Consider the following 26530-nt stretch of genomic DNA (forward strand, 5'->3'; position numbering starts at 1 on the left):
AGAAAATTCAGAGCAAAAGGGAAAAACTATGGGAGAGATTAAAAAAAAAACAGAAAAAAGAAGTAAGCATAGTGTGTGTTGATTTACACTTAGTCTCCTTAGTTCTTTTTCTGGATACAGATGACATTTTCTGTCCAAGTCTATTGGTATTGTTTTGAATCACTGAACTACTGAAAAGAACCAAATCCTTCATAGCAGACCATCACACATTCCTGCTGTTAACTGTGTACAATATATTCCTGGTTCTGCTTATTTCACTCAACAAAATCAGCTTGTTCATCATTTTTTATAAAACAATAATATTCTATTACCTTCATATACCACAACCTTTTTTATCCATTCCCCAATTGATGGGCATCTACTCATATTTCAATTCTTTGCTACCACAAAAAGAGCTACTACAAACATTTTAACACATGTAGGTCCTTTCCCCTCCTTTATGATTCCCTTGGGATACAGACAGTTTTATAGCCCTTTGGGCATAGTTCCATATTGCTCTCCAGAATGGTTGAATCATTTCACAATTTCATCACTAATGCATTAGTGTCCCAGTTTTCCCACATTCCCTCCAACATTTATCATTATCTTTTTCTGTCGTTTAAGCCAATCTGAGAGGTATGAGATGGTAAGTAAGAGTTGTAATTTGCATTTCTCTAATTAATAATGATTTAGAACATTTTTTTTCATATAACTATAAATGGCTTTAATGTAATAATCTGAAAATTGTCTGTTCATATCCTTTGACTATTTATTAGTTGGGGAATGACTTGTATTCTTATAAATTTTATACAGTTCTTTATATATTTTAGAAATGAGACCTTTATCAGAAACACTGACTGTAAATATTTTCCCCCAGCTTTGCACTTGCCTTTAATCTTGTTTCAGCTGGTTTTGTTTGTATAAAAACATTTTAATTACATTAATTTAATATAATTTTATTATTAAATATTTTTATTTAAAATAAATTATTAAAATTATCTTTTAACTTATTGTAATCTAAGCTGTCCATTTTGCTTTTTTTAATGTTTTCTAGTTCTTTTTTCATCATAAATTCCTCCTTTTTCCAAATATCTGATAGCTAAGTTATCCCTTGTTCTCCTAATTTGTTTACAGTATCATCCTTTACACCCAAATCATGTATCCATTTTGACTTTATTTTGGAATGGGGTGTGAGATGTAGGTCTGTACTGAGTTTCTAATATATTTTTTCCAGTTTTCCCAGCAATTTTTGTCAAATAACGAATTCTTATTCCAGAAGCTGTAGTTTGGGGATTTATTAAATACTGATTGTTATAGGCCTTGATTATTATGTTGTGTGTATTTAATCTCTTTCACTGATCCACCACTTTATTTCTTAGCCAGTACCAAATGATTTTGATTACTGCTGCTTTATAATATAGTTTTAGATTTGGTATTGTTAAGCCGCCATCCTTTGTATTTTTTTTTTCATTAATTCCCTTGATATTCTTTACCTTTTGTTCTTCCAGATGAAATGTTGTTATTTTTTTCTAGTTCTATAAAATAATGTTTTGGCATTTTTATTGGTATAGCACTGGACAGTAGAACAATTAAGGCAGAATTGTCATTTTTATTATATTAACTCAACTTAGTAATGAACAATTTATAAATTTCCAATTGTTTAAATATGAATTTATTTGTGTGAGGCATTTAGTAATTGTGTTCATATAGTTCATTGGTTTCTCTTGGCAGGTAGACCCCCAGGCATTTTATTTTGTCTACAGTAATTTTAAGTGGAATTTCTCTTTCTATATCTTGCTGATGGGCTTTGTCAGTAATATATACAAATGCTAATGATTTGTGTGGCTTATTTTAAATCCTGCAACTTTGCTAATGCTCTAATTTTTTCTTTTATCGTGGAGGCCAAAGGGAGAAATTTGAAAGGATTTTGAACAGAAGAGGAACAAAGTAAGATTTTTGGTTTGGGGCATAGATGGTTTTAGCATCTGTGTGAAGGTTGGATTAGTGACAGGAGAGAAGCAAAATATTACTGTGCTCCAGCTGAGTGATGATACAGTGCTGTAATCATACTGGGTCCTTGATAAATGTTTCTGGAGTTATTGAACTAGCTGATGGCTGTGGAAGAAGAGAGAAAGGAAGGGACAGAAAAAATGTAGTGAAAGTAGAACTGAGTGGAGATTGGATATGAAATTATAGAGGAGGAAAGATGAGTCTGAGAGTTGAAGCTTGGATGGATGAGAGAGTGGTGAAGTTAGGAAGAGAGGCAGGTTTGGGTAGGGTGATAGGAAGCTTCAGGAAGAGAGAAAGATGAGTTCAATTTTGGACACATGATGTGAGCCTTGCAGGTTAGTCTTGATTAACAGGCAACGGGGGGGAGCCTAGATGCACAAATATTGGAATCAGTACATATTTGATAATAGAAATCTATGATTGTGGATGAAATCACCAAAGGGAGAGAAGAGAAAGAAAAGGACTAGGACAGACCCCTGAAAGGGACATCACTGCTTAAGGCCTTAGGCAAGGGAGAGGGGAGGAAGGGAAGAAGATGAAAAAGCAAAACAAAACAAAACAAAACAAACAAACAAACAAAAACAAAAACAAAACAAAACAAAACAAAAAAAAAGAAGAGTGCTCCAAGAAATAGGAGGAAAAATCAGAAGTTAGTATGATGGAAGCTGAGGGAGGACAGGAATACTAACTAGGAGGAGGAGAATGGTGGTCATAAGTGTCAAAAAACTGCACAGAAGTCAAGGAAGTGGAGATCTGAGAAAAGGTCACAGCATTGAATTTGTTGTTAGTCGCCTTTGAGTAGATTCAATAGAGGTGTGGGATTATAAGTGTCTAGTGACATATTGACCTTGGTGGGGAGAGAGGTATTCTGTCATTGTTTTTTGTATGTTTTAAAGATTTACAAAATATATCCTTGGATTCTATTAAATCTCTTTTCCTTGGAGAAGGATGGGAGGGTTGGGAGAGGAAGGGAAGATATCTGATAACACATCCATCTGAGCACCTGATTGTCAAGGACTAAGCAAACAATCCAACTAGGGAAAGATGCTCATTGTTCACTGGGCTCAAGATGACTATTTTCTCATCTCTATTAATGAAGAGTGAAGCTAAGTGAAATGAGGGAATAGGGAAGGCATGAGTCTGAATAGGAGAAAGTCATGTTGAATACAGACAAGGTTTAAGGATGGAGAATATGACAGTCTTATTCAATGATCCCTGGTCATATGACCTTTAAGAAGACAGGCATCCAGATGCCAATCTAATTTAATAAAGAAAAGGACAGAACTAGCTATTAAATTGGGCCAGCAATTTTAAATCTGATTCATGTCCACCAATGGGGCATAAAGAATGAGTCAACACAGAGAGGCAGAGATTGAGGTCATTGAGATCCCAGGAAGTGAAAGAAGTACTATAAGTTCACTAAGGAAGTCAGTTAAGGAGCTAAGGTCAATTCTTGTCCAAGGAATTAAAGTGACACTGGCCTCCTGGCTTTTCTATCAAAAAGACACTTCATGTCTTCTTGGCTCTGGATATTTTCTCTAGCTGTCTCTCATGCCTGCAATGCTCTTTTTCCTCTGCTCTACAGACTGTATTCCTTAACTTTCTTCAAGTCCCAACTAAAACCCCATCTTCTACAAGAAGTCTTTTACAACTCCTCTTAATTCTAATACCTTCCCACTCATTTGCTATTTATCCTATATATAGTTTGTGGTACCTATTTGTTGTCTCTTTCAGTAGATTGTGTTCCTTGAGGATAAGGACTGTCTTTTGCCACCTTTTGTATTACCAATACTTAGTATAGTGTGCCTGATACAAAATAGGTATTTATTGAATGTTCATTAATTGATAATTGAACAGCCAATCCAAATCTATCATTTAGAAGACTTGAATTTGAGCCAACATATGATGCAGGCAGATCTAGGCTGGCTGATTTTCAAGATAAAACAAGAAAATGAGTTTCAGTCAGAAAAGAAGGGAGGACCTTAAAAAGGTTGAATTCTATACCTCCAGGACATTTTCAACAGGCTGAGATTTACTGTCAATATGAACTTGCTTCCTTTCCCCATTATTTTTATATATTGTAATACTCCTTGCTATGTTCCTGTAGCACTGAATAATAACATAAAGAAAAGAAAACAAAACAAAACCCAAAAACCTTTAAAAGATGGAAGAGCAGTATTGTGTACTATTTACTGTAAGGAGAGAAAGAGAGATTGGGGGGGGGGGGGGGAAACCTGAGTACTTTTTTGCACCCAAGTCATGAAGAGTCTAGGTTAAAAGAGAAGTGGAAGCAATAAGAAACCAGTAGAGGGAAGCAAAGAATCATTTCCTGAGTCTTGTTTGTAGAAGAGTGGAAGCAACATAGCAGCCAGCCAGTAGCACTCCATTCTCCCACTAGTGTTTATCTGGCTCACCCCATCACCAGCACCCTTGGGCTTAGAATGGTGAGTTCCCCTTGTGGTTTGTAGCACAGGAGCCTACTACCATCAAAGAAAAAAAGAAAAAAGGAAAAAAAGCATTTAATCCTCATTGGACTCAGGAGACAAGTTAAAAGAAAAGGTTGCTTAGAGGAAATAGGAAGTGGTCACCCATTTAGAGATGGAGAGCATCCTTTGCTGGAAACCTTCAGACCTAAATGTTTTCATATTTTCTAATTACATAGCGTCGGATTAAGATAATGAGGAAAGTAATGCCCATCAAAAAAAATATCACCAAAAAAAAGATTCCCACAGTTGAAAAGGCACAGGAGAGAGTTACATTGGTTAGCTTTACCCCATTTAGAGCAGGGGGATCCCCACATGTGGTCTCTTCAGGGTCAGAAATTTTATGCAGATTTTCCTTGTACCAATTCAGAAAGTGGATATTGGAGCAACTACAGTCTATGGGGTTGTGACTTAAATTAATGATTCTTTGTTGGGAAAAGACAGGTAGAAGATTAGGTGGAATGATACGTATACTGTTGGCTGCCAAATTGAGGTGAGTTTCCTTGAGATCACTAAAGGCATCCAAGCCTGAGCCGGTCAAGCTGTTGTGCTGCAGGTCCAAGTACCTGAGTTTGCCGAGGTTCCCAAAAGCCTGGTGTTCCAGGGCTGTTAGGCCACAGGATGACAGAACGAGGACCTGTAAGTTGTCCACAGTATGAAGCAGATTGTCCTTTGTGAGGATCCCAGAGTGAAAGGAATTCCCATCCAGGTCTAGATGCTGAAGGCCTTGAAGACCTTCCAGAAGCTGAGGATTGCTAGTATCAACAAGGCAGTTAGAGAGATTCAGGACCTGAAGGACATGGAGATTTTGGAAAGGACTTGGGGAAGCATGAGTATGAAGATGTGTAGAAGCGAAATCCAATAGTTCCAATTGAGGGCATTCTCTGAAAGCCTCACTCTCTAAAGTTTGTGGCTCATTATAACTCAAGTTTAGATACTGTAAAAGAGATAGGTTTCTCAGTTGAACATTACAGCAGGTATCTGAGGCAACTTTACTGTTGCTTAAATCTAGGTGCAGGAGATTTTTTAGTTTTTCTAAGCAGCCTGTGCCAAAGTCTAGCTTGTGTATGTTGCCTTTAACATAAAGATGAGTCAGGGAAGGGAAACTGGCAGCACTGATTTGGCACAAATTGTCAAATAAGTTTTGATTCAACACTAATTTCTTAAGCTGATTCATCCCCTCGATGCCAGAGGGTAAACTATTCCAGTGAGTTTGAGTCAGATCCAGTTCTTGGAGTCTGGTGAAGCACTGAAAGATGGTATTTGACATCAAGAAATGATGGGACTGTAGATTGAGAACTTCCACAGACATATTACACATCCCCTCCAGCATGTCTGAGCTTATTTGTGGATTTCCTATATCTTGAAAGGACCCAAGCCAAAGAGTCTGAGTGGTGGAATTCTGTAGTCCCTTTAACACAATAGAAATATCAAAGATCCCTCCAAAGTTTAAACTCTGGAAGGCAGTAGAATGGAATGCCCCATTCTCAATGTCCAGAATGTTATTGCCTTTTAAGTTAAGGCTTAAGTTGGATGCTTGTCTCAAGGATACTATATCTTTCTTAGTGATATGATGAATGGCATTCCATTCAAAGTCCAGGACTTTCAGGTTATGGGCAGGAAATGTGGAGGGAAGTTGGATGGAAGAAAGGTGATTACTACCAAGATGCAGAGTTTCTAAGTTTCCCAAATTTTGCATTGGAATAAACGTAACACTGGTTATTCCTGTTTGGGTTAGGGTGAGATGCTTAAGGGCTCTAGGACCCTCAAAAGCTGTGTCTGCCACAAATATCAGGGGATTTCCAGTCAGTATAATGGTGCTCAAGTCTTTGTTGTTTTCAAAAGCATCTTCATGTACCCAGTTAATTTCACACCTTAAAAAGATGGAGATAGGGGACAGAACAATCAGTTAGAAATAAATAAATAAATGAATGGGTAGAGATACACAGACAGATAGATAGAGACAGACAGATTGATAGAGACAGATAGACTAAGACAGCTAAATATACCGGCAGACAGGCAGGTAGATAGACAGACAGATTGATAATCTGACATACAGATAGAGGTAGATAGACTGACAGAAACAGATTGACAGACAGACAGGAAGGCAGGCAGCTGGATATACAGATAAATAGATTGACAGACAGGTAGATATTTGGACAGAGAGAGACTGATAGATCAATAGATAGATAAATAGCAGATAGGCAGACAGTCAGGCAGATAGATAGACAAATAGATAAACTGACAGACAGACATAGAAAGACAAACATAAATAGACAGAGAAAGATAGACAATACAGAGATAGACAGATGGACAGACAGACAAATAGATGGATAGATGCTTAGGCAGAGATCATAGGACCACAGACCTAGAGCAGGAAAGAATCTTAGAGGTCATTTAGTACAATCTTCTCATTTTACAAATGAGGAAATTGAAGCTCAGAGACATTAAATGACTTGTTCAATGTCACATAGAGAAGTGACAGAGATGACAAACTCAAATCCCAAATTCAACATTTTCACTCTATCATGTTCCCAGACTAAAACAGTCCTTTAGGTATATACTGAAACATTTCCCCACATACATACGCACATACATACTATTTCTCCAAGTCCCACTTAGGGGACTTGCCTTGTTTCCCACACAGGTGCTGCCCTTCTGGATATTCCAAGTGGGAATTCTTCTCAAATGCCCTACCCTTCTATAACCCGTATCTGCTTGAAGGTTTTTGTTTACTGTCTAGAGGAGAGAAAATGCCATATCTATGTAGACAAAAAAAAAAAAAACTCTTCAGAGGATTCATCAAGGCTGATGACTGATGATAGGAGGTTGCTGGAGAATCAAGACATTTGGTGATGCTTTTATCTTTAAAACAATGCTTAAAAGCAAGCTTAAAATTCAATGAAGCAGGTAGACAACTCCAAAAGTGATACACTATGCCTAGGATAAAAAAAGAAGGTCTAAAAGTCCAAAGGGAAATAACCAGCCACATATAGGTAAAAATAAGCCTTTTATGGCTAATAATAATAACTGGAATTTACATGGCCCTTTACAGTTTGCAAATGGTTTTATTGGCATTTTCTCATTGAAGCTTCACAACAACCCATTGAGCTAAGTGTATTATCATTATTATTCTCATTTTACAGATGAGAACACTGAGGTTTGGGGATTTACCCATAGCTAGTTAGAGCTAGAAGTAGAATTTAATCCTCTTCAGTTTCAGCACTGAAAACTCTAGGCCACATAGTCTTTCTATAGAGACCCATTTGCAAAAGGATGGGTCAGTTCTTCCCCAAAGCAAAGGAATATTACCTGCTATTAAAAAAAAAAAAAAAAAGAAAAGAAAAGAAATATCAACCTCTTAGGCAAATGCTATTAGATTTATAGTTCTTTTGTGTTTGCATTACTAATAGCTCTTTTTCCAAATATGGTGATATTTTTATTGAAATGTCAAAGTACTATTTTCTTTTAGATTTTATTATTTTACTTATTGTACTTATCAAGATACTCCCATCTCTTGACTCCAGGTCATTTTCTATGGCGGTCCTGCAAGCCTAGAATTCTATTCCTCCTTGTCTCTGCTTCCTAGTTTCCTAGATTTCCAGAAAGCCCCGACTAAAACCCCACCTTTTTTTATTATAGCTTTTTATTGACAGAACATATGCATGGGTAATTTTTCAGCATTGTCCCTTGCAATCATTTCTGTTCCGACTTTTCCCTTCCTTCCCTCTACTCCCCTCTCCTAGATGGTAGGCAGTCTCATATATGTTAAACTATATCTTAAATACAATATATGTGTACATATTTATGCAGTTCTCTTGTTGCACAAGAAAAATTGGAAAATCCCACCTTTTATAGGAAATCTTTCCCAACCCTTCTTTATTTTAGTATCTTCCCTTTTTGATTATTTCCAATTTATGAATACATGCAACATGTCTATACATAGATGTTGTATATTGTCTCGCCCACTGATTTTAAGCTCCTGTCTTTTGCTTTTCTTTGTATCCCCAGCTTTTAATACTGCTTCATAAATGTTTGTTGACTGATTATCACTCTTACAGTTACCATTCCCATTACTCATATATATGATAAGCAGAGTAAACAAAACAATGAAACTCAGTGGAATCACCCTCTCTAATCCCTATTTTTTCATCTATAAAATGCAATATTCTACTTGCTTCATAGGACTATTATGAGGAGAAAAATCCTGTTATTATGTCAAATGTCTTGTACGCCATAAGGGACATAGAAATATGAATTGTTGATAATGTTGTCATGCAAATTCCATGGATTTAGTAAAAACTATAGGAAATTTAAAGCAAATTTCAAGAGTAATCCTAGAGAGTGGTTTTCTAAGTCAAAATGTGACCTGCAGGGATCTATGGATTTGTGGATACTATTTCTATATGAGTTCCATACCACAGGTCTACATCTCCTTCTCTGGCCTTTTTTCTCCACCACATTTCAAACTGTTTCCTTTTTTTTTATTTCCTAAAGCAAGAAAGTGGCAAAAAGCATCCTCTAGAATTATAATGACCAAGTTTAACCCTGGAAAAGAACTGAAAAAAAAATCTATCCCTTCATTACAGAGATGGGGAACTCTGGGTATAAAAAATGGTATATGCTATCAAATGTGATTGATGTATTAATTAGTTTTACAAAGTTGCAATTTTTTCTGTCTCCTTTTAAAATATTTGTTATAAGGGATAGATAGGAAATGGGGCAGGAAAGTTTGTGGTGTGTATCTGTGTGTGTATATACAGATACACATATCCATAAAGATGATACAGAAATAAAATATTTCTTAATATTTTTTTTTCAAAAGCAACGGTTTTCTGAAAGTGTTTCAGCAAAAAGCTGTTTTGTTATGGATGCTGTTGTGGAAGGAAATCTTTCATTCCTGTCAGGTGTTAGCATACCAGTAAAAACACATGCATTTCTGCTATTTTTTTAAATTTTTTAAGATGAGAGGATTGTTCTACATAACTTTTAAAGTCTCTTCCAAATTTAAATCTATGATTCTATGATCAAATTAGTTTATATCAACACTGCTTTGAAAATTATAAAATCACATGGGAAGTGACCCTAGGGATTGGAAAGGTGAACTTTTCTTGTGTACTTTTCCTTATATATGTTCTCAGGAACAAAAGTTCTATCATGAGTTAGGATAAAATTTAATAGGACCAGGAGGAGACAAAGTCACCAAATGGTGATTTTAAATAGTATTGTCAAAATAAAATAGAAATGGATCATTGCTGTGTGCGTATTGTCTTTAAAAACACAGTTTTCTACTTTGTATTTTTATTTATTTTGTTAAATGTTTCCAATAACTTTTTAGTATTGTTCAGGCCACAATCTAGAGAGGGCTGAGCTTGACATTTCTGTTGGACCTAAGATGATAATAGACAATCATCGCCATTTTTTCTGGACATCTCTTCCTTTCCCCTCTGCTTCATATACTTTTACCTTCTACCTTTTACCTTTGCAGTAGTATGCATCAAGGTACCCTTTGTTTTATAATACCTGATTCATTCTAATTAACGTGAGAAATGGATAGGCATTTGGTTTCCACAGTTATGAAAATTAAATTGGAGAAATGAAACTTAGATTAGAAAACTAAACCTACAAGGATATCAAGGAATAATCAAGGGTGGTTTTTATCTCTCCCAGCTCCTCCAATGTAATCTGCTTGGGAGCAGGGACTACCTATGTAATGAGGGGTGGAGATTCATGTCCTTCTGTAACATCCAATTCATGGAATCAGAGGAGGGACTTGTGCTTCAGGATATAAAATAAAACATTGTCTTTGGAGTTTCAAAGGTGTGTCTACTCACATAGGTACCCATTCTTTCAAAGAATGTAAAATAAAATTTTCTCCAGATTCATCAGTGAGTCAGTAGAGCTCTTGGTAAGCTATTTTGTTTCTTACACTAATGATAAAAGGCCTCACATTTATATAATGTGTGTGTGTATGTGTGTAAAATTTTATTTGAATCTCAAATAACAGTCCTTTGAAGCAGCTGATATTATTATCTCTATTTTACAGATGCAGAAAACTGAAATTGAGAGAGGATAAACATTTATCAAGCTTCTGAGGCAGAATTTGAACTCAATCCTTACTGACTTTAAGTCTAACAATCTATCCACTACAGCACCTAAAATGTAGGAGCCTGCTAAGGGATGTTTTTCTCCTACTCACAACTCCTAAGCGATCCTCACCTGTGGGTACCAGATATAGAGCATAGGGTTTTTTTCCCCCTATACTATCATTTCATCTGTGTGGAAACTGAGTTGGACTAGATAGTCTCTCCATTGATGCATATAAGTCAATAATTTGATAATCTGATAACCAAAAATAGATGGTGCAGTAGATGGATTGCCAGGTCTGGAGTCTTCCTGCCAAATCCATCCTCAGACATTCACTAGCTGTGTGAGCCTAAGAAAGTCACTTAACTCTGTTTGTCTCGTTTTCCTTATCTATCAAATAAGCATAAGAAGGAAATGACCAACCACTACAGTATCTGATTCCAGTGCAGGCTATTTAGCTGCTTTTCCATATTGCCTCTCAAGGCATATAATTGCTTCATGAAAACACTACGGTCACTGAAATTTACTATTTACCTGGTTAAATCTAAGTAGACCAAGTCTCTGAGCCTGCCGAAGGTTGAATTTTGGAGATCAGGGAGAAAGTTAAAACTGAATTCAAGAAATTTTGTTGTGGCTGGAAGACTTTCAGGAATCTCCTCAAGTCTTAGGCTTTCACAGTTGTAGGTTAGGTTGACTGTAACCTGTTGAAAGGAACAAAAGATCTCAATGCTTAAACCAGAGCCAAATAGTGTTTTTTCCATGACATTTTCCCAATTAGGAGGATGAGAAGGGCCATTTACATTCATCTCAGGCTACATTGGAGATTTAGTGACAAATCATAGGAACGCAGATTTGGAGGAGAAAGAGAACTCAGTAGCCATATAGCTCAATCCTTTCATTTTACAGATGAGAATACTGAGGCTGAACCATTCCCTTATTACATGAATCATATGTTTGAATCCTAGACATAACACAAATAAAACAGCTTTGTAAACTTATGCATGTACTTTAAGCATTGCTGACATATATATCTGCCCCAGCACAGGTGTTTTATGACCACAATGGTAAATATTTTACTAATGCTTCTGAACCTTGGAGAGCTCATTCTCTCTGACCATCATGTCTAATTAATTGCCAACCCCCTTAAATATGTTCCCCTCTTGCCACTAGGATGCTAATACTCTAGTTCAGGCCTTTATCATATCTGACATAGGCTTTTACAATCAGCTCCTAATTTATCTCCCTTATAATCCAATCTCTCCCCTCGGCAGTCTCTCCTCTACATGGCTATTCCTAAAGCTTAGATCTAATCATTTCAGATTTCTACTAAAAAGAAAAACTTCAGTGGCTCCCACTACCTCTATAAAATACAAATAAGTACAAAATAAATAACATAATACATAAAATGGACTAAATGTAAACTCTGTTGATATTTAAAATGCTTTACAATCTAGCTTCTAGACATCTAAGTGATATGGTGAATTTAGAGTGCTGGACCTGGAGTCAAAACAACTCATTTTCCTGAGTTTAAATTTGGCATCAGAATTTGCTAGCTGTGTGACTCTGGATAAGGCATTTAACCCTGTTTACCTCAGTTCCCTCATCTGTCAAATGATCTAGAGAAGGAAACAGCAAACCACTCCACTTTGCCAAAAAAATCCCAAATAGGATCACAAAGAGTCAGACATGACTGACATAGTGGAACAACAACAGTAACAAAGAAGTCAGGAAGTTTTGAATTAAAATTCCACTTCTGATATATCCTGAGTATATAATTCTAGACAAGTCATTAACCTCCTAATTCTCCCAGGTACAACTTCAGGTATAAATTGCACAACAGTTGCTATTGTGCATTGATTTTGTGCATTGTCTTCCTGCATAGAAATTGAAATTACAGATTCAACATCCCTTCTCTTTCCTTCCCCCCATGTACAATTTACAGAGAGATTGAAGTCTAGGAAAAATGTTTCCAGTTCAGAGGCTTTGTACTAATCTTATTAGAACTTTACCCAACACTGTCCTCAATATTTTCAGGGAGGCCCAGTGATCATTGATCTTAGAGAGACACCTGTTCTGTCCTGTCCTAGGCCTTGGAAGCTTGGAGGGAATGGTATATCCTTTGTACCAGATCCAGGACCACAGAGTGGCAAAACTAAGTCCCAAGTTTGCAGTCAATGACAGGCAGAACAAAGGATAGCTACAAAGGTAAGATCTAAAGGCTGGAGACAATTGGGACAGTTCACTACTGCAGGGAAATGAGGGAGAGAAAGAGTGTGTAAAACAGGCAATCCAGATTTGAGGCATCTTTTTTCAGATCAGAGGAAAACAGATGATGCAAAGGATTCAAAGGAGGCAATCCAAGATATACACTATTAGTAGATCCAGTGTCATCCAGAAGGGAGACCAGATGCTCCAGGGATGGGGATGAGATTGGGGATGGGGTGGAAGCAGAGAACAAGCATTTATGATTATTCTCCTATTTTGTGCCAGGCACTGTACTAAGCACTTTGCAAATATCTCCTTTGATCCTTACCTGGCGAGTAGATGTTGTTATTATCATCCCCATTTTACAGTTAAGGAAACTGACGCAGGTCTATGTTAAATAACTGGTCCAGCTCACTCACGTTGGACTTGATCTCAGGTTTTCTTGACTCTAGACCTAGCCTTCTACCTTCTTCTACTCCAGGGATAGATACTCCAGAGAGTTGGAGCTGGAGTGAAAGGGCCTGGCTTGTCTTTCTGGGTGCCATTTTTTTAAAGCTTTGGATAAGCCCTTCATCTCTCTTACCTCATTGGCAAGCCTCCTTTATCTCAGTCTTCATCTATGAAAAACAAGGGCTCAGACACCATCAGAGGCCCTTCCCATTCTACATCTCTGTGCCTGTGCTAACTGAAGATAATTGGAGAGTAGAGACCAAAGTTCAGACAGTTTCCAAGAAATGGCATCAGAGATCTGTTTCTTCTTTGTCTTTGCAACCACAGTGCTTAGCACAGTGTCCTGCACAGAACTGGGATGATAAATGCTTATTGAGTTAGAGTTTTTTAGGAATACTAAATTTTTAGGATAATAAAACGAGGCTCGTTCAATGGGACACTCATTGAGAAAGACCTTACTGACCCACCTCTCTTTCGTCTCCTCCCTTGCTCAGCCACAAACCCCCAGTATTTAGAATGATTACGTAGGATTTTCAGGCCAGCAGACAAACTTTATCCTATGGAATCATCATCCTCAAGCATCTCATTGTAAGGCCAACAGACTAGTTCTGTTTAAATATAAAAAGAAAATTCAAACATTTATCAACTAGACACCTGTCTTTTAGAGATGCAAAGTTCATCTTTCTCACTTAGCATAATATCAAAACTGGAAATCCATAAAACAGCACATAAAAATTCCCCTTTCCTCTCTTCATCTTCCTTCCCTCATTATCCTCCTTTTAAATCTTCCTTTCTTCTACTCTCTGTGCTAATTTTCTTGCCCTTCTCTTCATCTCCTCTTTTTTTCTTTTTTCCCCATTTTCCCCTTTCCCTACTTCTATTCTTCTTTACCCTCCCTACTTCTTCTTTCCACCTCCTTTTTACTGAGATATGAGTTGTGCTGGTGGAGGCGAGAAGCAAAAGGTAGCTCTGACTCACCACACCCCATCCCCCCATAGAGCCTGCCTAGGCCAGATAATGATCTGCTCCAGCTTCCTGTTCCCCTGGGCTCAAGATCAGCATTTCCCTCATGAAAATCTTGAGATTACACATGCCCCCAATGCATGACCTTTACTGAAGTAACCAGGTCTGCCATGCTAATTGCCTTACAGTATATTTTACTCATAGGGATTCCTGCTGATCTGGGCACCTTTACCATGGGAAGTATGAGTAAGCTCGTAGAAAGGAAGTCAGATTTTCCTCTTAATCACACGGATGAGATGGAAACATTGCAACTGCCACTAATGAAAATTGTATATTTATATCTATTTGTAATTCATTCATTGTCTTACATAGACCTCAGTCCTTTAGGGACTTGTACGAATTCTTACCATGTTTTTGAAATGCACACTCTGCATTTCAAACTCTGATTTGGCTGAGTGACTAATGTGGGGCAACACACATGGGCAGCAGTTCCCAGGTGCCAGCCTTTGTATATAGCAAGAGCCCCATAGCCATTGATGCACAGCTGCTACCCCAGCTGGGTTACCCTGGTTCCTTTTTCTTTTCCCCCAAACAAGGGTGCTTCTGGGCTCTCACTCTGCTGCCTCAGTGGGAGCACTTTCTACCCTGATACACAGGAGCAAGAAAAAATATGGCAGAATTGGTCTGGCTGCAATATGCCTTTGCAGCAGGAGACTTTAAGGCAGCAACAACTTTCTTCTCCTCTTGAATTTATAAGGGCTCCAGAGCCTAAAGAACTCCCAACTTCATTCTTCCCTGAGCCACACTAAGTTCCAGAGAGAGAACAGAAAAAGTGCCTAGCTCTCCAATGTGACTCAACCAGGGTCTTGGCTGCTCTCTTGAGACTGTGATCAAATAGTCAAGGGAAGAGAAGCCCCCTTCCATATCTAACCTGCCAAGAAGGCAGCTCAGATGCAGTTTCTCAAAGATAAGTGTTGGCCAATGGGTAAGAGCAGGAAGTACACTGAATTATATACAACTGTATGAAATAAAATCCAATGAATTGCAAAATGCCACAATTTAGCAGATTTTATTCTTGTATTCTTTTTTTTAAAAGTAGAAATCACAAAATCATATATGGCATTTTACATCTGGAATTGGACAGGACTTAAGATCATCTAGTCTAAAATCATCAATAAATGAGGAAATGGACCAGGGGAGTTAAGTGATTTGGTAAGGTCACTATAGCATCATCTTGGGATCATAGAAGTCATCCAACCTGATCTCTTCATCTTAAAAATAACTTACTTGAAGTTACACAGAGATTAAGTGGGAGGGCAAGTATCATAACCCACCTCTTCTGATTCCAAATCCAATTTGCAGGCTACTACTGTTAGTCCCCCAAACAGACTAAGGATTGGAATACCCACAAACACAAAACTCTGCAACTGTTTGACATTTGTGACAACCAAAACTGAACTTCTAATTAATAGATCTGAACTTGAGTTCTATCTTTCCTGTTTTATAGTTACTGACTATATGGTTCTGGATGGATATGACACTTAATCTGTTTTAACCTCAATGAACTCATCTACGAAATAAACAATTTGGTATTATTAACAAATTATTTAATTATTTATTATTATAATTATTTATTGTGTTCTGCCACATCATAGAAAGAATAACTTTGTCAGCTGTAAGGAATTTTATAAACAAAAACTAATAAATTTATATTTCTAAACCTTGACATTCAAAACCATTTACTCATAATTAAGATAATTTATTATTATTACTACTATTATGATCGTAATTATGATCCTTAGCCACTACAAATCCTGAGTTACCAAAAAGATTCCTCATTAAATGATGGCCCTTCTCCTATTGTTATGAAAGCATGAAAGCAAACTAAAACATTTGAGTGGAAATTGCAATCCAAAGGTAATGGGCAGGGGTTCAGAACGACAGATTTTCTCATGGATATTAAAGATGGTGAGACCGAGACAGTTAGATGGCATAGTGGATAAAACTGATGGAGTTGGAGTCAGGAAGACATGAAGTTAAATTTTGCCTTAGACTGAGTAGCTGTGTGACTCTGGCCAAGTTAACTTCTATTTGCCTCAGTTTCTTCATCTTCAAAAATAAGGATAATGGATATCCCAGTTTTGTTGTGAGTGAAAAAACTATAAAACTCTTTGCAAAACTCAAAGTACCATATAAGTCCCATCATTATTATTTTTATTATTACTATTACTGTTGAAAAAGTTATGATCATAGCATCCAGAATAAATACTGCATAGAATATAAAGTGACCCTGAAAATAGCTTGAATTGATGGTTACCTGGAAGGAGCAGGGAAGGGGAGCAGGTGTGGCAGAGAGTAGTGCTATTACACCAGAAGAAGACACACCAGCTTTGTTATAGAGATGTTGTCCCTCTATGTAAATGCTATGTTCATACATACATATGTGCATCTCTTCATGTAGGGATGCTTGTGTGTTCCCTTTTTGTGAATATTCTCCACATAATTCCTATAAAACTCTGCAATTTATATTGGCTATATATGGATTTGTTGGAGATTGAGATTGGGAAGGAATAATACTCTATTATTATTTGCATTGCTATTTTATGAAATGTCTTTGTAATGAACTGAATATTGTCATCTGGCTGACTGGTAAAAAACAAAACACTGTGGTGGGGGCTTATGATCTGTGGTTTGGAGAGGATTGCAAAATATCTAGAACCTGAAGTAGGTAATTGAGAGCTGAGAGTGAGTACCTCACACTACATTTTACTTCTAAATCCTATGGTCCACTTAGTATTGCATGTTTCCATGGTTACCTATATAGTTGTTTCACAAATTCATGGCTCTGTAACTAATAAAATGAGTAAGTAGAGGCTTAAGGTAATCAATTTGAAAGGACAGTTTAAAATAGAATTACAAAAATATTAGCTAGAGGTTAGTGTACAATAATTATTGGACCTCTGAACTATAGCAATTTTTATTTTTTAGGCATTAGTTTTATTAGCCTGGAGATTGATTCTTTGCTGTTTCTGAACCACTCCCCTCTCAGATTACTTTCTTCCTATTTTGTATTTTTTATATGTACCTAGTTATTTACATAGCTTCTGCTCCACTGTAACTTGAACTCTTTGAGGGCAGGGACAATTTTTTTTTACCTTTCTTTTTATCTCTAGTGCTTAGGATAACATATGGCCAATAGTAGATGTTAAATAAATGCTTACTGACTGTCAGACTCTGTACTTTCACAAATGTGGTGGTCATAAGAACAACAACCCATATTTACATAGGTAATAGTTTTTTTTTGCTTTGAGCAGCCAGGGGGAATTTATACCCCATGCTCTTGGGCTCTTGCTGAGGACTGCCAGATGAATGGGTCAGCCCATTATGGCTTTAGGAGAGGAAGAGAGTGGGATACTTGGTTTGTGCAGCATGGTTTTAGGGTGTTGTGCTGTCAGGGGGCTCCAAGTTTGAAATGTTAATAGAACACAATTTGTATACTTATTAACAGGTAGTTTCATTTTTTTTTTTTTTTTGGTGAGTTCTAATATAATCCTGGGATTGGGGCATTATCATCTTTAAGGAAATGAATTAGGTCTAAGATTCTAAATTATTCTTATTCAACAACCAGTCCATCCCCTCCCACACATAGTAAGCCTTAATCTCCAAGACCCTGCATGTTACTGGCCTGCTAATATTCAACTCTGAGTGACCTCCACCACCAGATTGCTGTATTCCTGTTCCTTGACAATCCAGAATGCTTGGAGAGAGCTATGAAATCATGATGATTTCACCTGTTATAAATTTATGGAGTGTAACTTCATCTGAACCCTCACAGTTGCAGGACAATCCTTCTTTTAAACTCTCATTGATTTTCTATGTCATTTCCCACGGGGGCCATTTCAAACCTTTTCCTTTCTTCTAAAATGCATAACATCTCTCACCCCTTATACACATATCAGATGATCTAGCCTCTTATTTCACTTAGAAGACCAAGGTCATCTGAAGTAAGCTTCCTGCTCTACAACTAAAACTTTTGAACATTTTTACCCATTTTCTTTTCCTTCCTCCTATCTTAGGGTGAGGTGTCCCTACTCCTTACCAAGATTAATCCATCTGTACTCCTGATCTTATCCCTTCTGCCTACTCTTGAACCACACCCAATCATCACATAGTCTCTCTCTTCATCAATTCTATACTATTTGCATAATAGTTGTCAAATATCATGAATACTATGCCTGCAGTCTCTTGAACTGTTCATTTCTCCTTTCTATTTTTGTTATTATCACTCAATATCCCATTGCTTACACGGTTATCCCTTTACTCAAACTCCTATTAAATTTCGCCCTATTCAATTTTGAGTTCATCTCACCAAAACTTGACTACTCAGCACACTTCCTCCATGCCCCACACTGTCCTATCTTTGGCTCATGGTTCATATTGTTCCCTTTACCTAAAATTTTCTATCCTCAGCTCCATCTGTTGAAATAATAATTTTTGACCTATTTCAAATGCCACATGCTCCAGGAAGCTTTTGCTCATCCTCCTATTGAGTTCTTTCAAATATTCAATAGCACTGTTTTTATAGGTTTGCCCTGTCTATTCTTATTATATTTATAAGGATGTGCTGTAAATAAGACATTTACATGCACTTCAAGGTTGTGAAACATCTTATATATTTTATTTCATTCTATTCTCACATCAACCATATGAGGTAAACATGGTACTGCAGGTATGATCTTCATTGTACAGATGAGGAAAGTGAGGTTCAGAAAAATTAACTGACCTATCTGATCACATGTGTGGTATGTGTTGTAGGTTAAATTTGGAGTATTCCTTTTTCTTCCCTCTACTTACTGTACTGCACTGATTCTCTACCTGATGTTTAACTATCCCAAACTAGACTGTGAGTTCAGTTAAGATGTGTATTTTACATTTGTACTTCTCTGAGGAAAAGACAGTGGTGCTTAGAAAGCTGATCTTACATTAAAAAAAGATCTGGGTTCAAATCCTTCAAATCCTACCTCATACTTTCTGTGTGATACTGGACAAGTCACTTAACTTCTCAGTTCTTGAGCCCTGAAAGTTTTTAAGACTAAAAGTAGCTGAATAGCTAGCTGCCAATTTGTATCTATAGGAATTTCCTTTCTTTTTTAAAAAATAGTTTCCTTTTTGAGAGGAAGGAAGGAAACAAGCATTGATTACATGATTATGTGAGCCTTACATGAAATGATTTGCACAAACATGATCTTATTTGATCCTCACAACAATCTTAGAAGGAAAGTACTATTATTATTATCTTCATTTTACAGTTCAGGAAACTGAAGCAAACAGATCAAACAACTTGGATCGTCACTCAGCTAGTAAGTCTGAAGTAGAATTAGAATTCAGGTCTTCCTGACTCTAGGACCAGTGTTCTATATACTGAAATCACAAATTCCCTCTCCCCCTAAACAAAAAAAAAATTCTCTCCCAGTACTTGCATAGAGTAAATAATTAATAAATATATGTTGTTATTCAGTCATTTTTAGTCATGCCCAACTCTTTAGTTTCTCTTTTGGGGGTTTGCTTGACAAAGATTCTGCAGTAGTTTGCTATTTCCTTCTCCAGTTCATTTTTACAGATGAGAAAACTGAGGCAAAAAAAAATTCAGATTTTTTTCTCTAGTATGAAAAGAGGGCCAAAAAATGTCATGTGGGTTTTCCATAGTGGTAGGAAAAGAGAAAGGGGAGCACCATGCCCGGAATCCTTTTCATATGGAAGAGATAACTGGATAATGCTGTCTGTGGAGTTAACAGTCAAGAATGGAAGACAACAGGAGGAGTAGATTGTCTCTAGGTGAAGAGACATGTCCAGGATCACATAGTTAGTAAATGTCTGAGGCTTGATTTGAATTCATGGATTCCTGACTCCAGGCCCAATGTTCTATCCACTAGCCAACTCACTATTGGTTTAATATTAAAAGTTGTAATAAAAGTGGAAAGTGCTGATGATACATGGATGAAGGGAGATAACAGCCCTTGAATAAAATTCAAACGATGCTAAATCGGAACATGATTTCAATATAAGCAAGCAGAAAGAAAAGACAGATGGATCTAAAGGAGTTAGGAACACAGCAGAAAAAAAGCAAAATAAGTTCCAGATTGAAAAATGTAAATGAACTCCCATGGGGAAAGACAACTGAAAATACAGAAGCAGTACTGTGAGAGAATAATGCTTTGGGTTTGAACAAATCAAACCAAAATAAAAAATCTTCTGCTTTGAGATAGCTTTGAAGTAACCAGGAGAGAGCAAGGTTCCGAAATACTTCCTTGGGTGGGCAGATAATGATCCCTTGATTGATGGAGAACAAAATGCCATATATAAAGGGCAGTCTTTCTAGTGGTAGGGAGGCTAGTTAGAGCTTTTTCAGTCGAGGGCTAGAGAAGGTCACACCCTGACTGCTTGAGAAGAAGCCAAAACAAAGGCTAACTCAAGATAAGATGCAGAAAACATCCAGAATAGGAAGAGGAAGTCCCTAGAACTATTTAAAGGAGTTAAAAGGGGATAAACACCAGAGGCTGGCAGCATTGGCAGTGACTGACAAAGTCAGAAGCTGCTTTTCTGGCTCTGTTCCTGCAAACATTTTAATTTCTCTTGCTAATACCCACCTAGATATGACTACCCTGGAAACATGAGCACCCATCCTGCCTGGCTCTCTGGGTCTAGGATCCCTGCTTCCTTTAATCTAAGAGTCAGAACAACCAAAATGCTTTATTATGGCACTTTATGGATACAGTTAAGTGGCATGATAGATGCAGTGCCATATTTGAAGGTAGGGTATACTTGACTTGAAATTCTGTCTTAGATACTTTTAGTTGTTGCATAATCTTGAACAATTCACTTAAACTGCTCCTGTCTCAGTTTCCCCATTTAAAAAATGGGGTTAATAAAGCACTTACTTCATGAGGTTGTTGTGAGAATCAAAAGAGATATTTTATGTGAAGTGCTTTACAAACCTTAAAACCCTATACATTTATCCCTTCTAGATCATGACTTTCCCCATTGTGGTTTCCATATGTCATAGCTTGACATAAGTTTTTTTTTTTTTTTTTTTTTTTTTTTTTTAAGTGGGAATTTCTTGGGAGTTTTGCAGAAGCTACAGACAACACACAAAGGCAGACATAAAAAAGGTTTAGAAACTTTCAGGATGCATAAAATATATGCATAGTATTGTATAATATAAAAATATTTCATTTTTAATACCATATAATTCAGACTCTTTTCTGGCACAAGGAAATGCCAAAAAAAATTTACTTGTATTTTCCAGAGTGGCGGGAACAAAGGGGATGGTGAGGAAGAAGAGAGCAACATGCCCATAACCCCCTTGATGTTGAAGGAATAACTGTATAATGCTATCTGTAGAGTTAAGGGTCAAAACCAATTGAAGGGAAAGAAAGACTGGAAGATAGCCACAGGGATAGGTGGCCTCCACTTTAACCCAATCTGACCTTGAGTGAAGGGACTACCCAAAGCTCTGTTCATCCACTCCCAGATGTGTTAGAAACAGCCCAGTAAAGCAGTCAGATTCCATTTTCTCAGCATTCCAATCTGTTTTTGCTATGGGTGTAGAGGTGGTAAAGGATACTTTGGCACTTATTTGTCTGGTCATGCTCACTGGAGGATTTTGTTACTAACCCAAATCCTATATCATGAATGAGTAGTGAAGGGGAGGAACTCTTGACGGTCAAAACAGGAGTTCGCTTATTCAAAATTCTCTCAGCCTTATATACCCTAACACACTTACATAATTATAGCACACTGTGCATGTGCTAACTATATACTGTACATGTGGGACCACATAAACTACTTGCCATTGTGTGTAAATGTATCTTTGCTACTTTAGTTTAGCCCTGCTTTAATTACAACACAGGTTGTCATGCCCCCTGACTTCTCAAGAAGGCTGAGATGCCCCCAGGGGTAATGGAGAGCCAAACCAAATAAATCAGCAGGTTCCCTTGCTGGGTTGGAGGGTCTTATATCTCACCTAGAGTTCCCCCACTATCTGTGACCCTTTACATTTATTGAAGACCAAATTAATTTGATTTTGCTACACAAACTCCTCACCTTCCTCACAAAAAAGTAAATAAATGGGGAGAGGTAAAGATGCATTATTTCCTGAAAGCAGGATTGACCTAAGCAAAAATGCAAATTTTATTTTCTGGCGTCCCTAGCTGCCCGTTTCCACTTTTCTCAGATTCTTGAATGGTTCGCTCCCTTCTCTGGCACCACATTTCCTGCTTTCTCTCCTTTCTCTTAGCCTTTCAAACTTAGATTCTCATAGACTTTCAGAACTGGAAGCATCACATGACATAGCATTTTACCTACACTTTTTTACTGTGTTAATTGAAGAGATTGAAGCCCAGGGAGGTTGTGACATGCATGAGATTATTCAGTTAATAAGCAAGCAAGTCAATGCTAGAATCTGAGTCTCTTAACAAAAGTCTAGCCTAGTTCTGTATTCTTTCTAGGAGATCTCTTATTAGTTCAGAATAATGATGAAAATCAAAATGAACAAAGCAGGCAAAGTACTTTGCAAACCTTGAAATACTGTATAGATAAGATTGGCTATTGTCCTTGTTCAGTCATGTCTGACTCTGTGACCAGTGGACCATGGCATGCTAATACTGTCCTGGAGGTAATAGGGCAGGCATTTGAACCCAGGTCCTCTGGCTCCAAAATCTGGCACACTTCCTACCACTTTAAGGCAAAGAGAAAGAGGAGAAGCTTTTTGGTGGTCCCTAAAAATGTCATTGCATTTAGGTGGCACCATAGTGCATAGAGTGCCAGGCCTGGAATGAAAAAGACTCATCTTCCTGACTTCTAATAAGGCTTCAAACACTTCCTAATTGTGTGAACCCAGGAAAGTCATTTCACCCTGTTTGTCTCAGTTTCCTCTTCTGTCAGATGAGCTGGAGAAGGAAATGGAAAACCACTCCAGTATTTTTGCCAAGACTCCCAAATAGGGTCACAAAGAATCACTTTGACATGACTTAAAACTACAGAACAACAAAAATTTCATTGTGAAGGTGCCTGCCTGGTTGTAAGGCTGGCCATGCTTGAACAGAAGCAAGTCTTTTATTCATTTGGACCAAGGAGGTGAGGGCAGGTGATATTTACTCACTTGGAAGGTCATAGCAAAAGAAGATGGACCTTAACTTTGATCAATTATTGGATAATTGAAAGGTTCACAGTGTTATTTGAAGAAGTATTTAAAACTAGACCATTTCTGAGAGTGGCTAGAGTGGGATTACCCTGAATGACCTTGTATAACAGTTTCCTATTACCTCTAGGATAAAATATAAGCCCCTCCATAAGATTTTTTAAAGCCCTTCATGATTTTACCTTTCTAGATGTATCATCTACGTTGTCTTTTGTCCTCGCTTTTGTCCCTACTCCCCATATCAGCTCCTGCCTCCCTCTGTTCTTTGGTTTAGGCTTGGCCCCATCCCTAGCTGAAATATACTGCCTCCCTTCTTCCAAAGATAATACAGAGGTTTTCCATTTCTTTCTCCAGCTCATTTTATAGATGAGAAAACTGAAGCAAACCCAAAGTCACTACACACAGCTAGTAAATATCTGAGGCTAGATTTGAACTTAGAAAGATGAGTTTTCCTCACTTCAGAGCTAGCACTCTATCCTTTGTGCCACCTAGCTGCCCTCTTAGGGGGCCTTAGTTTCCTTAAATCTCAGCTCAGGCTTTCCCACCTTGAAGAAGGGGGGGGCTCTTTCCCTTACCCCAAAGCTGTTAGGGATGTTGTTCTCAGTAGAAAAAAAATGCCTGGGGGGCAGGAATTTTTGTCTTTGTGTTCCCAGGTAGTCATCATCACTGAGATTTTAGTTACCACCAAAAAGCCAACCTCCTCTTCTGTCTCTAGCACTTCATTTGAGATGTTGAAATATTTAACACATGATTGTTGAAGTGAATTGAACTGGATCATGTAATATTGTAGTTACATGTGTTTGTATTATATCCACCTTCTAAACTGTCAGCTAAATGAAAACAGGAGCCCTTAGCCTGTGAATTCCTTTAGGGTGGGCACTGTTTCTTTGTTTGTTTGTTTTGTTTTGTTTTGTTTTGCTTTGTTTTGTTTTGTATTTCCAGTAGAAATTTTCCCAACTTGGCTTGACAATTCAGTCCTATCAATATGTTGCCTCTCTCTCTCCCCATCTAGCACATACTTTATCACATTGGATACCTGCTGGGAAATTGATGATATTTATAAAATGCTTTCTGACTTTTAACTTTTTTGATTCTCCCAACAATCTGGTGAAGTGTTATACCCATTTTATAGAAAAGGAAACAGGAGCAGAGAGGTTTCTTCAGGCTTACAGGATCAATGTCAGAGGCAGAATTAAAACCTGGTCTCTCTTGACTTGATAAGGGCAGTCACTAAAATTCTCCTGCCCAAATGAAATTATTTTCTCCTCCTCCATTTAAATACCACTCTTCTTACCCTCATAATGGCTCACAGACTTACTTCAAAAAACTTATTCTTGTGTCTTGTCTCTATTGATTGCTTCCAACTTATCCTGGGTGTAACTTGTTTGTATGTGGCTATTTGTATACTGTCTCTCCCATTAGAATGTGATCTCAAAATCAAGGACCCTCTTTTCCCCTTTGTTTTCAGTACTTAGCCCAATGCCTGGCACTAAATAAATATTTACTGGCAAATTCTCTTATAGGGATTTTTTCCCTCCCATTTTGATTGTCTCCCTATTTCTTCCACAAGCTAAGTAGAAAAAAACCAAATATGCTGCTTAGTGCTTTCAGATTTTAGTAATGTAGGCATTTTTTATTTGGTCCCCTTTTGCTCTATAAAAATAAATCAACAAAGGCTTATAAAATCATTCTTCCCTGGAGTCTCCCAGAGGCATTTCATAATTTTTAATGCTGTTCTTCAGGCCCCTTCCCATTTAGCCCCCTGTAATTCAGCTGGTGCAGGAGGGCAGATCCTTCACAGACCCAAAGGCCCCTATCATTTTCCTTGAAGGATATTGCTATCTATCACCTATCCTTAGTTTTATCTTCTTGCAGTTTCAGCTGCCTACAACTTGAGCCTGTGAATATATTGCCAATACATCTTTACCATCTTCCCTTGGAACTATGAAAGAAAATGATCCTTGGGGGGAGGTTCAGAATTCCCCCTCTCCAAAAGGTAGTGTGGTATGACCAAAAGATCCCAGAGTCTGAAGTCAGATCCAAGGATTTAGGGTCAGAAGTGACCGAAGTCAGATCCAAGGATTTAGGGTCAGAAGTGACCTTAGACATTATATATGCCAAAAAAGCAACAGTTCTGGGAGGTTCCACATAGAGAAAATTTCAGAACCAGAACTCAAATCTAGGCCTTATGATTCATCTGAACAAGCTCACAGCTCCAAAGAATCTACTTAGGTAAAATCACAATATTACTTTACATCTCATTTTTCTCATCTGTAAAATGATGCATTCATTTCCTACTTTAGAGGGTCACTTTGAGCAAATAAAGTAACGTACATAGAGCATTTTGTAATTTAAAGCACTAAATGGATAGAGAATCAACCTCCAATATGACTGGATTCCAACATGGTCACAATGTATTTAAGCCTTACCTCTGACTGTATGATTTAGGATAGCTGCCTTAACCTGTCAGTGTTCTGGGTCAGTAGTTCTCAAATATGGCTCCTGGAATGCCTGAAAAATCTCTGATGCTCTTTCCATGAAAACAGAACTATGTCCATAGTAATACTAAGACATTTTAATTTCTAAATAGCAAATAATAATATATATAACCCATATAAAAACAAAATTTATTTTGCTTCTGTAGAGAGAATTCTGTTTCAAGTATACTTTTTTCAAGTATACTTCTCCAGAGACCCAAGAAACATTGCATGGTTCCATCTCTGACAACGTGTGTCACTGAAAAAGCACCACAGTGAACATCAAAAATTGTTGATTGAGACTACTACAGGGCTTCAAAATCAGCAGGAATCATGGTATTCCCTGAGATGATGAGACTGTTGCAGGACTTCAAAATATGCAGGAATCATTGGATTCCCTGCTGTAGGACTTCAAAATCTGGAGGAATCATTGGATTCCCTGACACATGAAGTAATGGACAATAGATTGGTTTGGGACTATTTCTAGGACTTATGGATATGTATAATTCTTCATGTTGATTCATGTTGTTTATTACATCACTACTAGCCTGTGTTATATTACTATGTGCTTGGGTAATACCTCCCATGCTGATGGATTTATGTATACCTGTTTCAAGTAAGACCCTTCAGTCCAGAGGAAACCTGCTAACAATATCTGGTTTGGTGTTCTCGTCTCC

The 26530-nt window shown here is 37.4% G+C and overlaps 1 protein-coding gene across 1 annotated transcript in view; it reads right to left on the bottom strand.

Annotated features, from left to right (window-relative positions):
• Positions 1–1775: 1775 nt before the first annotated feature.
• The window catches only part of CD180 (CD180 molecule), a 30539-nt gene continuing 5784 nt past the window's right edge, over positions 1776–26530 (bottom strand). Inside the window, exons 2-3 of the mRNA XM_023495787.2 lie at positions 11094–11260; positions 1776–6346 (exon numbers count right to left, since the gene is read on the bottom strand). Of these exons, the coding sequence (XP_023351555.1) occupies positions 4621–6346; positions 11094–11260 (1893 nt within the window). The 3' untranslated portion in view covers positions 1776–4620. The remainder of the gene's footprint in view (positions 6347–11093; positions 11261–26530) is intronic.

The sequence above is a fragment of the Sarcophilus harrisii genome, chromosome 1 (assembly GCF_902635505.1).
Source record: "Sarcophilus harrisii chromosome 1, mSarHar1.11, whole genome shotgun sequence".
NCBI classification, from domain to species: Eukaryota; Metazoa; Chordata; class Mammalia; order Dasyuromorphia; family Dasyuridae; genus Sarcophilus; species Sarcophilus harrisii.